The sequence below is a fragment of the Syzygium oleosum genome, unplaced genomic scaffold, assembly GCF_021117445.2.
Source record: "Syzygium oleosum isolate NSW1041296 unplaced genomic scaffold, Sole_v2.1 Sole_v2.01, whole genome shotgun sequence".
NCBI lineage: Eukaryota > Viridiplantae > Streptophyta > Magnoliopsida > Myrtales > Myrtaceae > Syzygium > Syzygium oleosum.
In genome coordinates this window covers 34,357,788-34,376,346 of record NW_026607485.1, presented here as the reverse complement: position 1 = coordinate 34,376,346, position 18,559 = coordinate 34,357,788, and the positions used below count along the sequence as shown (strand labels likewise).

The following is an 18,559-nucleotide window of genomic DNA, read 5'->3' as shown; positions in this document are numbered from 1 at the left end:
ATAACTTTCATACGGCGTTCACTTGAGTGCCATCACTTCTTTTTTTTTGATCAGTTGAGTGTAATATAACTTTTTAATTGATCATTTGAGTGCCATAAATTTTAAGAACGTTCATCACAAATCCTATGCCATGTCGGATTTCTGACACTTGGGTGAACGTTTTTAAAAAGTTATCATATTTAAGTGATTAATTGAAAGTTATAGAACTCAAATGAATATTTTTTTGAAGTCATGGCGGCAACTCAAGTGATTGAAAAAAAGTTCTGGTGATCAAATAAGTGTCATACGAAAGTTATGACACTTATGGTGTCCTTATTCCAAAAACAAGTTACTTCTCACTTCCCTAAGTTTTCCTCCATCACTTATCGATGCCAGATGAGATATAGACAAGAAAGTACTAACAAAGGGCTTGAACTAGAAATAGAATACCACTTTGCCACCTTTTCTTTTGCTGAGAATATGTCTCGAATTTGAGCTATAAAGGAAATCCGATCTAAGTAAAATTCAAAATCCAAGTAGGACTTGTGGTTTGACGCTCGAACAAGTAACAAATTATTGAAATACAGTCTACATTGGTGGATCCCTAGTTTGAGTAGGTTTTTCTAATTTGAGTTGGCTTGGGATCCGACTTTTACATAGATAAGAGTTTTTTTTTACAGTACTATTACATAAATAAGAGTTGGGTTTAGATTTTAGCACACCGGAACAGATGAGCTTTTGAATGAAACAATCAATTGTGCGGCGTGCTTGTGAATTACATCTTGAAAAAATTGCCTATTGTTTTGAAGCCAATAAATCTTGTGAAAAGATTTGTGAATTCGATTGTGAAATTGAAATATTTTTTCACAAGAAATTGTGAGGATTAAACTGTGAGTTATTGATTATAATTAGGGACCGGAAGTATAGTTGTAATCTCCGTCGTATCACTTGATTTATAATTAAATCGTATGTAGTTCTCCTCATGGAGTAAGTCACACACGAAACATGTAAATTTGGTGTCCGATTTATTTCTGTTTATTATTGTTTTTGATCGCTTGCTTTCCACAAGACCTTATACATATAATCTTTTAAATTAATTGAATGGTCGAACCAAAGCATGTCACACAACTCATTCTGTTTGTCTCTTTCATCTATTCCTTGTTCAAAATTTGTTTCAAGTTCCCTTCTTCATTATTTTTACCATACAAAATGATAGCACAAGCATTTCAAGGACTCCAGATTCTCATGTGACAGGGACTATAAGAATCACAGAATTGTAAAAGATGAAAGCTAAACTTAATGTGGAGCTCTAATTGAGAACTCCTGATTCTCATGTGACAGGGACCTTGTTCATCAGATCGCGTTTTTCATAAGTTATTCCTCGATCAACACTGAATGACCAACAGAAGTAAAATATGACTCTGCCCCTCCCCAAGCTAAATTTCCTATGAAATAACAGAAAATGGTTACAAGAAAGAAATCTAAGGACTCTTCTGTTTGTCTCTTCCATCTTTCACTTCTTGTTCCACGTTCATATCGAGTTACTTGCTCCGTCGGTGTTGACCAACTTTCCCCTATACAAAAGACTTTTCACATGAGCAAAAAGATTATTGCACAAAGCATTCAAGTGTCTCCTCTATTTGTTTTCATCTGCCAACCACTCTCTGTCTTCTTCTTCATCTGTTTTACGTACTTAATTGAACATCCATGTTTTGCCCTCATTCATTCCATCCCTAGCACAGGCATATGCACAAACTATCCACCATCTTATTCATAAGTTTACATGGTTCCGCAGTGCTTTTTGAAGTTACCCAAACTTGTGCGGTCATGATAATCATAAGGCTCCTACTTGGCTTTTTTTTCACTGTTTCATTTACTGCGGCAGCTCCTAGAGAATTGCTAATCACTAACCTACCAGGCTTCAATGGCACTCTCCCCTCTAACCATTATGCGGGTTAAGTGCTAACAAACATGTAATTTTGTCAATATTCTACTTCATTACAAGAATATGGGATTTGGAATATGCAGGTATGTATCAATAGATGGAAGTCCTGGAAAAAGAATTTGTTCTATTACTTCGTCATTTCTGAAAGAAATCCTTCCAAGTACCCTGTTGTACTGTGGCTTAACGGTGGACCGGGCTGCTCCAGCTTTGACGGTTTCATTTACGAACATGGTTTTGTTACAAGCTCTGAATTGCAACTTCCATAGTTTTTTTCTTCCTCTCAGACATTGTGCACTGCTTAAAAGACTAATGCCTACTTCCAGGACCATTAAAATTTCAAGCAGGAAAGACGAAAGGAAGCTTGCCCACGTTGCACCTCAACCCCTTCAGCTGGTCCAAGGTCACATAATAAAAAACAATGTTTGTTCCACATTGCTACCAGTCAGTGTGACTCAAACACGTCACTTAAGTTTATATATTGAGTGCGATATCATCTTTAGTTCATTGTCCTTCTTCAATGACCATGTGCAGTCTGTAACGCAATCCTCTCAACAACTTCTAGGTTTCCAATATAATATATCTGGATTCACCGTGTGGAGTTGGTTTATCTTACTCCGACGATTCGAGGGATTATGTCACGGGAGAACTACAGACTGCCTCTGACAGCCATGCTTTTCTTCTCAAGGTAACGAGGTTGCCAACTGATCAAGATACTCTTGTGGAAAAAAAGAGCAGGAAATGATGAATTTGCTCTATTGGGTAACTTGCAAAGTACACTATGAGCCATATCATAGGTCTCATCCTGATTCTAACCATAAAACTGAGCTTATTGCACCATATGTATCTAGTGGTTCCAGCTGTATCCAGAGTTCCTTCCAAATTCATTCTACATCTCAGGAGAGTCTTATGCTGGGGTTTACATACCAACCCTCGTGTCTGAAGTGGTAAAAGGTATTACGTACTTAATCAAGAAAGACCAGGTTCATCTGTTGGGTTTGATCAGCTAATGGCAAATTGATGCCTCCTGCAGGAATTAATCTTGGGCAAAAGTCGCTTATCATTTTGAAGGTATCTCCTCTACCAATCCTCAGCTGAACAGCTTAGGAAATGCATAATTCAATGTTCATGTATTTAGTTCAACTCTTATAAATTCTTAGACAAAATATTCATTTAATGCAGGGTTACATGGTGGGGAATGGGGTAACTAACAACATATATGATGGCGATGCAGCTCGTCTTCCATTCGCTGTAGGCATGGGATTGATCTCCACAGACATCTTTGAGGTGTATTAAATTAGGGAGTTCGGTCTAAGCTTTTAATGCACTAAGCTGTGGAATTAAAATAATCAAGGCAAACATGACACTAGGATTCACTAAAATTTGGATGGTCAACTATGTCAACTGGATATTCTCGGATGATGTCAAGATCAATTTCTTCTGATCTTTTCACAGTATGTTCAATGTGGACTATACTCATTGTTGCAGGACTGCCAGGCCACGTGTAAAGGAAAATTTGAGGACCCTCCCAATAAAAGCTGTGAAAAGAACCTTGCTAGATATTACCGGGTGCTCCTGTCTGTTTATCGTCTTCTACTTTGTACAATGTGCATATTTTGGTCAGTTTTAGAAATAGAAAATGGTACTGAAGAAGATATATAAGTGCTTCAAGATTCTGACTTTTTTATCTTTTTGGCTCCTCTCTGGGCTGTGGCACATCTCGACTTTTATAATGTTCTAAAGCCTTGCTACCGTTATCCAAAAGCAAACAATAACAGTTGGAACACAGGCATTCCTTTGAGTTCCCATCAATTCGGAGCGACTCAGAAGCCTCTCACTGTGAGAAAGAGAATGTCTGCTCAAGCTTCACGGCTTTGGTCATTAGCAAGTGATGATAGATGTGGATCAGATGTGTTTCACATTCCATGTATTGTGAGTTAGTTCAAACTTTTTCAAGAGGTTTGGTTGTTAAAGTCTATTCCATACGCTTAAATATTCCACACATACACACACATATGTATGTATGTATGTAGTCTCTCTCCATCGAATAGTTTAAGCTTTTGGATTGGAGTTTTTGTCACTCGCAAATACGACAAATTAAGTCCCATGCAAGAACTGTAACAGATAGGGCAGGCAGCAACTGTGATCAAATGTCCTAAGAAGGCTTCACAAGAACTAGAGAGGTCTCAAACTCTTCCTTTGCCCCTCATAATAGAAAATCGTATAATAATTGAAAAACAAAGGACAAAAGGGGAAAAAAATAAAGTGATTTTTCGTCTAACCAATGGGGCGAAATATTTTCCATTGTCATGGCAAGTAAATTGCATCGCTAGTATTCTGGCTCAATAGGTGTTCCACTTCTTGTCTGGTTCAAGCAGCTTTACATGTTCAATCGTGATGGTGCAGAATGATGAAGTTGCAACTGAATGGCTGAATGTTGAAGCAGTTAGAAGAGCAATTCATGCTGCGCCGGTAATGCCAGTATCGTCATTTAATATTGCAATATCAAGCATCGGTATGAAGTTAATTACTTGATTTGACATTCATTTAATAGGTAAGTGTGGCTGGTCATTGGTCAATATGTGCCTGCAGAGTCATGTCAAATTATTCGAAGGATGCTGGAAAAATTATCCCTTACCACAAAAATCTAACTTCCCAGGGATATCGAACACTTATCTACAGGTGAACTTGTCAGATGAATGTACATAATGTAATAGTGAGACATATCACCTTAACCATGGTGCCACTAATCATCCTATATGATCCGGAAGAATGACATCTATGTCAACAGCTGATGGTACTATCGTCAATCTGTGTCACATGAATGTGTATGCATACATTTTCATATGCCATGTATGAATTTAGATATGTCATACGGATACAACTACATTGGTGAAACTTTGCATTTAAAAATGAACTGTTGAGACATTCCAGTCCCCCCAGCATGTATCTACCAAGTCAGGTTTCAGAAAATAGTTAAAACTTACACCGATAAGGGATATATGGATTCTCATTACTTGAGATGTCCAGTTGTCAGTAAGCTGAGAAGGAATAGGATGATAAAATGTGCATTAAGAGCAGAATTTGTTGACAGAGCTGGTTGGAAGTTTCACAAGTACCAAGAAAGATAGCTGTCCAACTTCTTGAGGATCGCAATTCTTCTAATAGACCAGATTCATGTTCAATTGGCATAACAGAGCTCACATGCTAAATGGGATGAATAGGGTAGATATCACTCTGTTTAGATTGCCTCTTTGCATTTTCCCTACTCGACAGATCGTCTTTGGACTTTAACCATCCTTTCTCGTGTAGTAACTGATTTTAGTTGATCCTCCATTGACGTCCCTCGATGAAGTTGATAAAGTTCACATATACTGGCAGTGGAGATCACGATATGGCTGTACCTTTCACCGGTACTCAGACATGGACTAGGTCACTTGGATACAAAACCATTCAGGAATCGAGGCCTTGGATTTCTAACGACCAAGTCGCTGGGTAAGTTTTACTCGTCATTCTCGTTGTTACATTAACAGTGGCTGCATCATTTTGTAAATTGTTTAGTATCGAAAAATTACATAATGTTACGGAAATAATTGATCTTCACATACTCCTCTGTCATTTCTTCTTAGTGCTTACTTTCCAGTTAGTCACATCTATATTCCAGATGATGAAAAAACTCAGGTTGTGCTACAACTTTACTTACATGAGTTTTTTTGGATTAATTCAGGTATTTGCAAGGATATGACCACAACCTCACGTTCTTAACTATCAAGGTTATGTGAAGCTTATTCTCAGATTGATAGTTCTCAATGCATCATACATCATGCTTTTGGAAGTTAGCTACAGCGGGTAATGATTAAAATGCTAGAGGCCTCGGGAAAATCGGGGTTCTTTCTGCATGCCTCTTTGATTTGCAAAGGAGCTCCATAGAAAATGGTTGCCATTCCCTAAATCCAGAGTTGATACTAATGATAAATGGTTTCTGCAGACCAAATTTTTTTCCTTTTGGATTTTTCCGGGAATGAGCCTATCCTCTTCTGATTCAAACTTCTTCACTGGTACAGGGAGCTGGGCATACGGTCCCTCAATACAAGCCGAGGAAGGCATTGGAGTTCTATACTCGTTGGTTAGATGGAAAACCAATCTAACATGACTATATATGTGGTTCATTTAGGCAAAATCGTTTTATTATTCAGGCTTACTACACGATAGTAGACAACTTCTATGTACCTAAAAGATCACCAACTTATTCAATAAAATTCTCCCATTGATGGAGTTCTTTAGGTGACATGACAATTGGTTGTGAATGAGCCGCACATCTAACTTATGAAAAGATAGTGCATTGATGGAATAGGATTCTACTAATATTTAATATCTATCCACAGCCAAATAGAAAAAAAGGCCCTGCAGTGGAGTATAGCCACGCTTACCTCTCCAAAACAAAACCCATAATGAAGTATTTGGCTCTAGTCTGAAGATGAAGAAATTGAAGAATAAGGCAGGGAAAAATTGTCCACAGGATAACACCAGAGTCATTCTGTTTGATCAATCTCAGTGGACATTTTTAGCTCTTTTCTTGTGATTTCAGCCTTTAAAGATGGTTGTTTGGCTCATGAAAGATCATGTAGTGGTTTTTTTCATTCCTCCAGCTTAGGGGAGGCCCTTCCTCATCTGTTGATGATGAAGCAGTATGTTCACACCTCATACTTTTTGGAGTTTTGTCGCACTTAACATGATGATGTGCCACAAACCACGTGAATCGATTCCCAAAGGGATTGCTCAAGTAGTCTCATTTACTGGACGCATCACAAAGCATGTGGTGCCTAGGTGTGACTGAATGGTAGCTCAAGACAGTGGCAGCTAGTATGGTGGGTCAATGGCCTCTCGAATTGCCCAATTCCAAAGTGTGAAGCACCAGCTTATGCGATCAAAGTGGTGGCAGCAAGATTTTGTGATGACCACTCCGCTTGTGAGATTTTTCAATGTAGTTCAGGGCAGAAAATAAAATCCACGACTCTTTTTGCAACCAGTTCATCACGGATTAAGTTCATTTCTGCACCTCGCATACGAATGTGAGACTGGTCTCTTACTTGTTCGATAACCAAATAAACCATATAGTAAATTCAGCCCTCTCGATATTGTTTTGTTTCATCCTTTCATCTATCGTCTCCCAAGTGTTTCATTATTCATACATCTTAGAAGTTATGAGTTTCAGCGTTCAATCAGACAGAATACTGTGTCATTGCAAACCAACTAGAATTTCATCTTTTGAAGAAAGTTCTGTCTTCCTCCGATAAGAAAACTCACAGAGAGAAGGCAGAACGAACAATTTCATCTTTTTCTGGTCATAGTTGATTTTACCGCTCTCTGAATTTTTGTTAGGTGATATGCTATCCAGCCAATTCATTATTTTTTCCTAGCACAGCGGAGCAGCATAGTTAGAACAAACAATTTGACTGATGAGAAGCTATTGCATGGCGCCAGATTTACACAAGTCCATTTTACCTGAATTTTTGGTGGTTAAGAATGACGTTTAGACCTAAGTATGCTGATTGCATGTCAGAACTTTTCCCGATGTAAATAAGAAGGAAAAAGAAAATTTAAGTGCGGGCAAGAGGAAATTGCAAAAGCAAGTACTTGTCATTTCCGTAAGTTTCCTCTATCACGTATTGACACCAGATGAGATGTAGACAAGGGTGGACCTAACAAGGGGCTAGAACTAGAAACAGAATACAACTTTGCCACCATCCTTTTTGATACATACGATCCTTTTAAATAATTGAATGATTGAACCGAAGCATGTCAAACAATTCATTCTGTTTGTCACTTTCATCTATTACTTTTTTCGAGTTCTCTTCTTCATTGTTTTAATCAATTGACCTTGTTCTCTCCAGGACAGAAGGTATTTTTTCCATACAAAATGATAGTGCAAAGCATTTCAGGGACTACTATTTGTCTCTCCTCTTTCATCTTCTACTCTCCCTCTCCCTCTCTCTCTCTCTCTCTCTCTCTCTCTCTCTCTCTCTCTCTCTCTCTCTCTCTCGATCGATCGACAACACATTCTAATTCAACTCCTGGTTACATCTATAAATTTTTTATAGGTTACATGGGATATATGAGCTTCGAGAAGTTCTAAATTTGTGCGGACATGATAATCTTAAAGTTCATATGCAGCATAACACTGGGCTTGCTTCTCACTGTTTCATCTGTTAGAGCAGCTCCTAAAGATTCTCTCATAACTTCTTTACCAGGCTTCAATGGAACTCTACCCTCTGCACATTATGCAGGGTATGTAACCACATATATGTACTTGTGACAAGCTGCTTTTCAACTTGACTCTATGTTATCACAAGAGTTTGAAATATGGTTTTTGCAGGTATGTGACTATAGATGGAAGTCCTGGAAAGAAGAACTTGTTTTACTATATCATTGCTTCAGAAAGGAATCCTTCAAAAGACCCTGTAGTACTGTGGCTTAATGGTGGACCAGGGTGCTCCAGCTTTGATGGATTCATCTATGAACATGGTATGCAAGTTAATCCCTGGTGATCATAATTTATGTGTGAGCATATTTCACTTGGACATGTCGTGTGCCACTTATAAGCCTGGTGCCTGTTTCCAGGACCATTTAAATTCCAAGCAGGAAAGCCAAAGGGAAGCTTGCCAGTATTGCACCTCAACTCGTTCAGCTGGTCCAAGGTCATTGAGAACTTATCTTTTTAGTCGCATTTGAGCAGTATGTTTTGTTCCAGATTAAAACTGAACAATATGGACCAAGCATGACAAATTGACTCATGGATTGAATAGACTGTGATATCTAATATCAATCACTTCTCAGCTTGACAGTTAATACCACCTTCTTGCCTTCTATAATACCATGTTCCTGCACATCTTTCAGGTTTCCAACATAATATATCTGGATTCGCCATGTGGTGTTGGTTTATCTTACTCGGACAATCCAAAGAATTATGTGACGGGAGACCTACAGACTGCCTCTGATACGCATGCATTTCTTCTCAAGGTAATGAGGTCCTGAACTGATCTAGAAAAGCATTGGAAAAACCAGCAGGTCAAAATAATGTGTCCCTGCCAACACTAATTCTTTGTTTTCATCTAGTGGTTCGAACTTTATCCAGAGTTCCTCTCAAATCCATTCTATATTTCTGGAGAGTCTTATGCCGGAGTTTATGTGCCAACTCTTGCTTCTGAAGTGGTAAAAGGTAATGCATACAAACTCACAAAAGGCCAGGTCCCTGTGTTGGATTGAATAGGTAATAGGAGATTTACATCCCCTGCAGGAATTCAACTTGGTGAAAAGCCTCTTATCAATTTCAAGGTATGTTCTTCGTACTCTGTACTGAACAGTTTAGGCAGTGCATCATTAAATGATCATAAATTTGATATGGATAGTTAAGATCTCAGACAAAATGGCTTAATGCAGGGTTACATGGTGGGAAATGGGATCGCAGATGACAAATTTGATGGCAATGCTCTTGTGCCTTTTGCTTTTGGAATGGGGCTGATCTCAAATGACATCTTTGAGGTTGGTTTGATCAGAGATTTCTCTCACAGAATTTACTGCACTAAATCTGCTGTAGGAAGATAATAAACACCTGCATGACTAATTCTGCCACACAAAAACTAACTTCAGCTCAAACATTAATTGTTGAAATTATTGTATGATGCCAAAAGCTATCTTTATGCTATTTAACAATGAGCTTAATATGGATCATACGTGATCGTTTCAGGCTTGCCAAATCACATGTGGTGGGAAATTTTATGATCCTCCTAGTGAAACCTGTGAGGAGAATCTTCACAAAGTTCATCTGGTGAGAATGTCATCGTACTTTCTTATACTGGAAATCAAGAGAAGTTTCTTTAGTTATATGTACATGTTCTATAAATTTTTAAGGAAGAGGATAAGTACTCAAGTAGATATAAATGAATCAAGGTTCTAATTTTGCAAGTGCTTTGGCCACTTTCTAGGCTGTCTCGGGTCTAAACTTGTATGACATTCTTGAGCCTTGCTACCGAAATTCAGAGACCAAGTACGAAAGTGGGAACACAAGTATGCCTTTGGGCTTTCATCAAAAGGGGGTAAATAAGAAGCCTCTCCCTAAGCGAACAAGAATGTTTGGTCGAGCTTCACCTTTTTGGACTGTTAGAGACGCTGGAGTTTCAAGCTCCGAATCACAGGATGAGTTTCACATTGAATGTGTGGTGAGTTAGTCAAAGTTTTATTATGTATTATCTGATTTTGCTCTATTAGCACTCTTCGAGGACTTTCTTTTCGGGGTTTGGGAGGGTGGAAGGGGATTGGGAACAACGAACAAAACACTATGGATTGTCAGAATAAATGAATCGCCTTACCAGACTTTTGCTTCGCTTGGTGCTCCCATTCTTCCCTTTGATTCCAGTACTTACCATCCGTTTTATAAGCTGAATTATGATGGCACAGGATGATGAAGTTGCAGTGGCATGGTTGAATGATGAAGCAGTTCGCAAAGCTATTCATGGAGCGCCGGTAATAAAAATAATTTCCTCAAATTTGTATCACTGCATCAAGCGTCAAATAACTGATCAATATGGAATACATTCAATAGGCAAGCGCTGCAGGTTCTTGGTGGATATGTTCCACAAGAGTCAAGGATAGTTATTCACGTGGTAATGGAAGCATGATCCCTTACCACAAAAATTTAATTTCCCAGGGTTACCGAGTGCTCATATACAGGTGAGATATCCTATAAATCCCACTGGTTTCCAGAAAAAGGTAGGATTTAACCACATATATACAGTTTTTTACTAGCTGAGGAGGACTTGGATGAAATTAAATTCATATTGTGAAGATCGACAAGTACGAGGGCCACAAAAATGTCCGACTTTTTATGAATCAAGGATGCTGGTATTGACCTGAAACATTTGTCAACTAAGCTAAAAGAGAGAATCGATTATTAGCATCCGAGCAGAAATCTAGGATGGATCTTTCTAGTCACCAACTTAATGTGTTGTTGTGGCATCTTTACATTTTGATAACTTGATAGATAGTTTGTTTATACATCGACTGACTTAAATTAATCTTAAATTGGTGTGCTGACAGTGGAGATCATGATAGAAGAGTACCTTTCACTGGGACTCAAGCATGGACCAGATCAATGGGATACAAAATCATTGATGAATGGAGGCCTTGGATGACCGATGATCAAGTTGCAGGGTAAGTTTGACCTAAATAATATTTCAGTCACCTTATCAGCAGCTGCAGAATTTTGTTGCTTCATAATACCAGAATTATGACCTATTACCCACAGGACTTCTCATCAAACCTTTTCCTTTCATTACCCATTACTGTTAAGCACTCCAATCTGTAGTGGAACCAAGCTATGCCGGTCAAGATTAACTATATATGCTTTCTTGAATTGGTTCAGGTATCTGCAAGGATATGACAACTTCACATTCTTAACAATCAAGGTTATGTACAGAAAACTCTCACTATAAGTATTCTTGTTTCATCATTTATGATTTTGTTGAAAGCTAACTAGCGAGTGAAATTCCATCAGAGGAAGGAACTTCATAGAAGGCCGCATGATATATACTGTTGCCTTATGTTTTTCCTTCTAAAATCTTCAGACATAACCCTTCTGATTCTACCGCTTATCTCACTGGTGCAGGGAGCCGGGCACATGGTCCCCCAAACGAAGCCACGAGAGGCGTTGGAGTTTTATAGTCGCTGGTTAGATGGAAAACCAATCTAGCGTTATTGTATTCCCAGTTCCTTAAATCAAAATGATCTCATCAGACAGTTTTCGCGATGAGGACATACAACTCCCTCTATGTACCTGAAAGATTGCCAAATCATTCAATAAGATCTTCAACTTCACAGCGCTGTCTCCCTGACTTGAAAATTGGTCGTGATGAAAGCATTGAAGGCGATTGAATGGAACAGATTCAACATATATCCCACACCGAACCACACTTACCTAGGATGCTACTATGGTCAGGAGTGCCTCTCCAGAAATAGTATGGCCCAAATAGCCCAAGAAGATTATCCACTTTGCAGATGCAAAAGTGACCAATGGATTGTGAAATAATGACTCCTAAGATGAACAAACTCTCAGCTTTGTTCATGTCTTTCGAGGCCTTCGAAAAGCTGTTCAAGTCCCAGTGCTTTTCTGTTTCCTCCAGCAAATTGGATGCCCTTACTTTCCTCATCCCTACACACCGAGGCAGCATGTCTTGTCAGAGACATCTGATAAAAATTGAACGACACGCACGGAGGCAGCATGTTAGAAGTCACTCCTGTAGTGGCACCGAGGCTGATTTTTCAGAAAACATTTCAGTTTTGATAAGGAGTTCTCAGGGAACACTCAATTTCTTGGAATTGGATTCTTAGTTGACAACCATGGACCATGGCCATCAAATGACACCATAGAAAAAGTTTGTTTGAACTACATATTAAGAAATTAAAAAATTTACAAAGTGTGGCAAGAAAACTAAAGATGTCAAGCTCACTGCAGCAATAAATCACTCCAGAAAGAATGGTAGTGAAAATAGATGATACCATCACCCAGAAGCTAGCGAACCGTTCTGTCATATGTTTAAGAGAGTGGAAAAGCTGAAAAACAGAGGCACCATCACTTTTTCCGGCAAAGGCGACATGGCAATTGTTTCCAAATTTGTCACGGTGATTATCTAGGCCTATTGTTAAAAAGAAAAAAAAACAAAATCGAATGAGAGGATTCATTGAGACAATACTAATCACATTTTCTACCGTTGGTTGATCGTACCAACACATTCAACCTACTTATCTATCACTAGGAGTATCATTGACGTGGCTACTCAATAATATCACCGCGGATTTCAATGAAGAAAAGTGTTTTCTTCTGTTTCTTATTACTCGTAATTTTTACAGAGAAACATAACATAAAAATAGGGCCTCGGACAGCTAGAAATAGCAAGAAAATGGGAGCAGAATTAGGAACAGATTTCCTACTTCCTAATTTTGAAGTTTCAGAAATAAGAGGAAATAAAATAAATGGTAACAAAATAATTTCCCATTCCGAGATTTTTTCCTAATTCTTCAATAATCGCAAAAGGACCGGTCATAACATAAGAGGAATCAAAGGTTGTCATTAGAAACATATAGAGGAATGCCAATCCATATTCACTCCTTTCATGAAATGATAAAGCTGAGGAGGATGGCGACACAATCATTGTTGAGATCTATACGACAGAAACTTCATGCAGGCAATTCATAGTAGTTGACCTGAGAATGGAGGTGAGTCACTAATCACTTCTTCATTTAAGGAGTCACAATAGCGAATAAAAACACAGATGAAGCAACAGTATAGTTGTTCAGCATCCTCTTAAGTAAGCAATAGAGAAAAAAAATCAGTTGTGGGCATTGGCATTCTTCCTCTCAAGTCGGGCATGCCCATAGATCATCATTAGCTCATCACAGTGGTTTATCATTCCTTGATGAAGATTGGTGATGCACTCTTGACAAGAGTATCAAGGGGCTAGATTTTTAATTAACATAACAGGTATCATCTTTCTTGAGGAGGGCAAGCTAATGAAATTGATAAAATCCAAGCTTGATGCAGATTTTACATGCAAATTTTAAGCAAGATAGCAAGCATTATAAAATTATGCGGAATACCCCATCTTCTGTCCGTTCCTGTGACGGCGCTAGAAGCGGAAAGAAGCCATGCCAAAGCCCCTTCCAACTAGTTGATCTTCAGAATAATGGAAATGATTGCATCAAGCATCTCAAACAACTAATTAACTTGTCTCTTTCATTTGTTACTTTGCCCTTGTTCCATTCAAATTTTATTGAAAGCCTTGTCTTACTACATTGTGTAATCCAGTACTATCCTCCAAATCAGTTTCTTTTCTGTTACAATATCACACAGAGCTCTTGCATGTCTTATTCATTACTAGACATTCCTACTTTGCTTTCAATGTGTATAAGTCTCACTCACGTCCAGTTTTAATTAACATAACAAGTATCATCTTTCTTGAGGAGGGCGAGCTAATGAATTTGACAAAATCCATGCTTGGTGCAGATTTTACATGCAAATTTCAAGCAAGATAGCAAGTATTATAATATTACGCGGAATACCCCGTCTTCTGTCCGTTCCTGTTAGGGCACTAGAAGTGGAAAGAAGCCATGAAAAAGCCCCTTCCAACTAGTTGATCCTTCATAATAATGAAATAAATTGTATCAAGCATCTCAGACAACTCATTAACTTGTCTCTTTCATTTGTTACTTAACCCTTGTTCCATTCAAATTTTATTGAAATCCTTAAGTTACTACATTGTGTAATCCAGAACTATCCTCCAAATCAGTTTATTTTCTGTTGCAACATCGTACAAAGCTCCTGCATGTCATATTCATTACTAGACTTTCCTAATTTCCTTTCGATGTATATTCTTACTCACGTCCAGTTTCTTTATGATGTCTTATTTATTACCAGACATTCCTACTTTCCTTTGGATGTGTGCTTAGTCTCACTCAGCTCCAGTTTCGGTATTCACTGCTAGACATTCCTACATTCCTACAATCGAAACATAATGTTACCATTTACAAGTCTGGAGAACAATAGGCATAAACATTTCTGCACCATGTACTTTCCAGCTTTCAATTACTCTTGGGGCTCCTTAAAGGCTTTTTTTTTGCCATAGTTGACTGATCTTGTTTTGTGATATGCTATCCAGTCAACTCATTATTTTTTCCTAGCACAGTGGAGCAGCATAGTTAGAACAAACAATTTGATTGATGAGAAGTTATTACATGGTGCCAGATTTACACGAGTCTAATACATCTTAATCTTTAGTTGCTTAAGAAAGATGTTTAGATCTAAGTGTGCTGGCTGCGTGCCAGAACTTTTCCCGATGTAAATAAGAAGGTAAAAAAAAAAGCGTGTGCAGTAGAAGGAAATTGTACAGAAAAACAAGTTACTTCTCATTTCCATAAGCTATCCTCCATCACGTATCAATACCAGGTGAGATACAGACTAGAGTGAACAAACAAGGGGCTAGAACAAGAAATAGAATGCACTTTGCCACCATCCCATTCGATACATAAAATCCTTTTAAATAGTCGAATGATTGAGCCAAAGCATGTCAAACAACTCATTTCGTTTCTCTTTCATCTATTACTTGTTTAAAATTCGTTTCCAGTTTTCTTCTTCACTGTTTTTACCAGTTGTCCTTTTTCTCAAAGTTTGTCACTCGAAACAAACAGCGGAATGGCATTCAATATTCCCTTCTTTCATGATGAGATAAACCTGAGGAAGACGGACACAAAATCAACAAGATAATCGTAGAGGTCTGGATGACAGAAATTTCACGCTGGCAATTCATGATAGTTGACCTGAATGATGCTGAGCGGGTAATTGTATCCTTCAATTAAGGAATCACTATAGTGAGAAAAAACAGATGAAGCAACAGTATATGTCTACAGCATCCTGCAAAAAAAAATATATAGAAAAAACTCATCATCTGTGGGCATTTATAATCTTCGGGAAAAGTGTCAGAAAAGTCATAAACCTTTTGCATTTGTGGCAATTAGTCCTAAACCTTTTTTTTGTGCCAATTTAGTCCTAAACCTTTTGTTTGTGTGCCAATTCAGTCCTTTCGGCTAATTTTGGCCAGATTTTGATGATGTGGATGCCGGCGGGCTTATGTGGCACTGCCGGGGATGACGTGGATAATTTTTAATAATATTTTAATATTTTTCGAATTATTTTTTTCTTTTTTTTTCTTTATCTTTCTTCTTCCTCTAGCCGGTTCGGTAACCGGCTGGAGGCTAGGGTTGGCGAGCCCTATCGGCCAATGGCGAGGCTCGCCCTCGCCAACGACGGCGAAGACGAGCCTCACTAGCGGCTAGGCGAGGCACAACCTCGCCGAATTTGGCAAGGTCGAGCCTCGTCGGCCATGGGTGAGGCCTGACCTCGCCAGCGGTTGGGCGAGTTACGACCTCGCCAGATCTAGCGAGGTCGAACCTCGCTTGCCATGGGTGAGGCCCTACCTCACCAGATCCGGTGAGGGCAAGCCTCGCCTAACCCAGCTCGAGGCCGTCGTCGGGTGATGGCAGCGAGGTCGTGCCTCGCCCAGCCGCTGGTGAGGCTCGCCTTCGCCATCGCTGGCAAGGGTGAGCCTCGCCATTGGCCAGTGGGGCTTGCCGGCCCTGGCCTTCAGCTAGTCGCAGGTCCGGGGACCGGCTGGAGGAAGAAGAAAGATAAAGAAAAAGAAAAGAAAAGAAAAAAAATTCGAAAAATATTAAAATATTATTAAAGGTTGTCCACGTCATTCCGGCGGTGCCATGTAAGCCGGCCGGCGTCCACGTCAGCAAAATCCGGCCAAAATTAGCCGGAATGACTGAATTGGCACGAAGACAAAAGGTTTAGGACTGAATTGGCACAAAAAAAAAGTTTATGACTAAATTAACACAAATGCAAAGGTTTAGGAATTTTTTGACACTTTTTCCTATAATCTTCCTCTCAACTGGGGCATGCCTATAGATCATCATTAGCTCGTCACAAAGAGGTTTTTCATTCCTTGATGAAGACTAGATTATGCACTCTCGATAAGAGTATCAAGGGGCTAGATTTTAAATAACATAACAAGGATCAACTTTCTTGAGGAGCGCAGGCTAATGAATTTGACAAAATCCAAGCTTGGTGCAGCTTTTACATTAAAATATAAAGGGATATAGTAAGTATTAGCGAAAGTTACACAGAATGCCCCATCTTAAGTCTGTTCCTGTGAGGGCGCTAGAAGCAGAAAGAAGCCACGCTAAAGCCCCTTCCAACTAGTAGATCCTTCAGAAAAATGAATTTGATTGCATAAAGCATCTCACACAACTCACTACTCGTCTCTTTCATTTGTTCCTTACTCCTTTATTTCATTCAGAATTTATTTCAGTCGCTTGTCTTACTACATTGTGTTATACATACTATCCTCCAAATCAGTTTATTTTTTGTTATAACAACATCACACACAGCTCCTGCATGTCTTATTCATTACTAGACATTCCTACTTTTCTTTGGATGAGTATTTAGTCTCACTCACCTTCAGTTTCTTTTCTATGTTTGTTTTTAGTTTTCCCTCAATTCTCACTCCTTCCCTCCCCCGCTCGGAAGTACACTACAGTCCACTTTTAAACTTCCCTACACCAGCAATATAAGTTTACCTGTTATCTTTACATTTATGTTAGTCAGTGTTAATGATAAAAGAGTAACTTAACTTTATTTCAGAGATAACAAAGAGTATTTATAGGCTTAGGATTAAGCCTAATACATTTACAGAAATACCCCCAACTTGTTAATACTCTAAAGTAATAAACCCAACAATCCCCCTCAAGTTGGAGCGTACATATCAAAAAGTCCTAACTTATGACAAATATATGAAACTCGTCCACGTCGAAGAGGCTTTGTGAAAATGTCTGCTAGTTGCTCTTCAGAACGTGTGTGTACCAACCGTATGTCTTCACAGTTCACCTTTTCTCGAACAAAATGACAATCCACCTCTATATGCTTCGTTCGCTCATGAAACACTGGATTGCTAGCAATATGAATAGCAGATTGATTATCACAGCACAGAATAGATGATCCGGTCATATGTAGTCCAATCTTAGCTAACAACATACGAACCCATTGAAGTTCACTGGTAACATTAGCCATAGCACGATACTCGGCCTCTGCACTAGATCGGGAAATAACAGACTGTTTCTTACTTTTCCACAGCACAAGATTACCACCAAGAAATACACAGTATCCCGAAGTAGACCGGTGATCCATAGGGCAACCAGCCCAATCTGCATCAGAATATCCTGTCACCTCCAAAGATTCAGGGTTGGAATAACCAGCTATACGAAGATGACCTTGATTATGGAACACAAGTCCTTGACCTGGAGCTCTCTTCAAATATCGAACAATTTGTAGAGCAGCTTGCCAATGATTAGTACGAGGAGAGCTCATAAACTGACTCACCACACTAACAGCAAATGAAATATCCGGACGGGTAATGGTAAGATAATTTAACTTGCCTACTAACCGACGATACTTCTCTGGATCATGAAGAAGTTCTTCCTGTTCATTGTCAAGCCTCACTCCAGGATCCATAGGTGTGTCACCAGGCTTAGAATCATGTAAGCCAACCTCCTTAAGAATGTCAAGAGCATACTTTCGTTGGGAGAGAGCAATGCTACCATTGGCATATGCAACTTCAATGCCAAGAAAATATCGCAGACGACCTAGGTCTTTAGTGTTAAACTCCTTTTGAAGAAACTGCTTGAGTCGTCGTATGCCTTCAACATCGCTGCCTGTGACAATGATATCATCAACATAAACAACAAGAATAACACATTCTTTTGAAGATGACATACTAAATACTGAGTGATCCACACTACACCGATGCATGCCAAAAGTAATAACCGCATCACTGAACCGGTCAAACTAAGCACGAGGAGATTGCTTAAGCCCATAAAGAGCTTTTCGCAATCGGCACACCTTCTCCCCTTGAGCAACAAACCCAGGTGGTTGCTCCATATATACTTCCTCGTGAAGATCACCATGAAGGAAGGCATTTTTGACATCAAGTTGATGAAGAGTCCACTGAGACAGAGCAGCCAAGGAAATAA

At 39.0% G+C, this 18,559-nt stretch overlaps 1 protein-coding gene and 1 pseudogene across 1 annotated transcript; both read left to right on the top strand.

The window, feature by feature from the left end:
• The first annotated feature begins 1,806 nt into the window (after positions 1–1,806).
• On the top strand, positions 1,807–6,069 carry LOC115680624 (serine carboxypeptidase 1-like; annotated as a pseudogene).
• A 1,919-nt stretch (positions 6,070–7,988) lies between these two features.
• On the top strand, positions 7,989–11,808 carry LOC115682135 (serine carboxypeptidase-like 20). Its single transcript, XM_056309624.1, has 14 exons — positions 7,989–8,209; positions 8,298–8,446; positions 8,543–8,619; positions 8,819–8,941; positions 9,038–9,140; positions 9,219–9,256; positions 9,362–9,463; positions 9,669–9,749; positions 9,907–10,140; positions 10,379–10,444; positions 10,524–10,651; positions 11,018–11,131; positions 11,343–11,385; positions 11,586–11,808. Exons 1-14 carry the CDS (start codon positions 8,070–8,072, stop codon positions 11,667–11,669), a joined length of 1,482 nt encoding a protein of 493 aa, XP_056165599.1. The 5' UTR covers positions 7,989–8,069; the 3' UTR covers positions 11,670–11,808.
• The last annotated feature ends 6,751 nt before the right edge of the window (positions 11,809–18,559 follow it).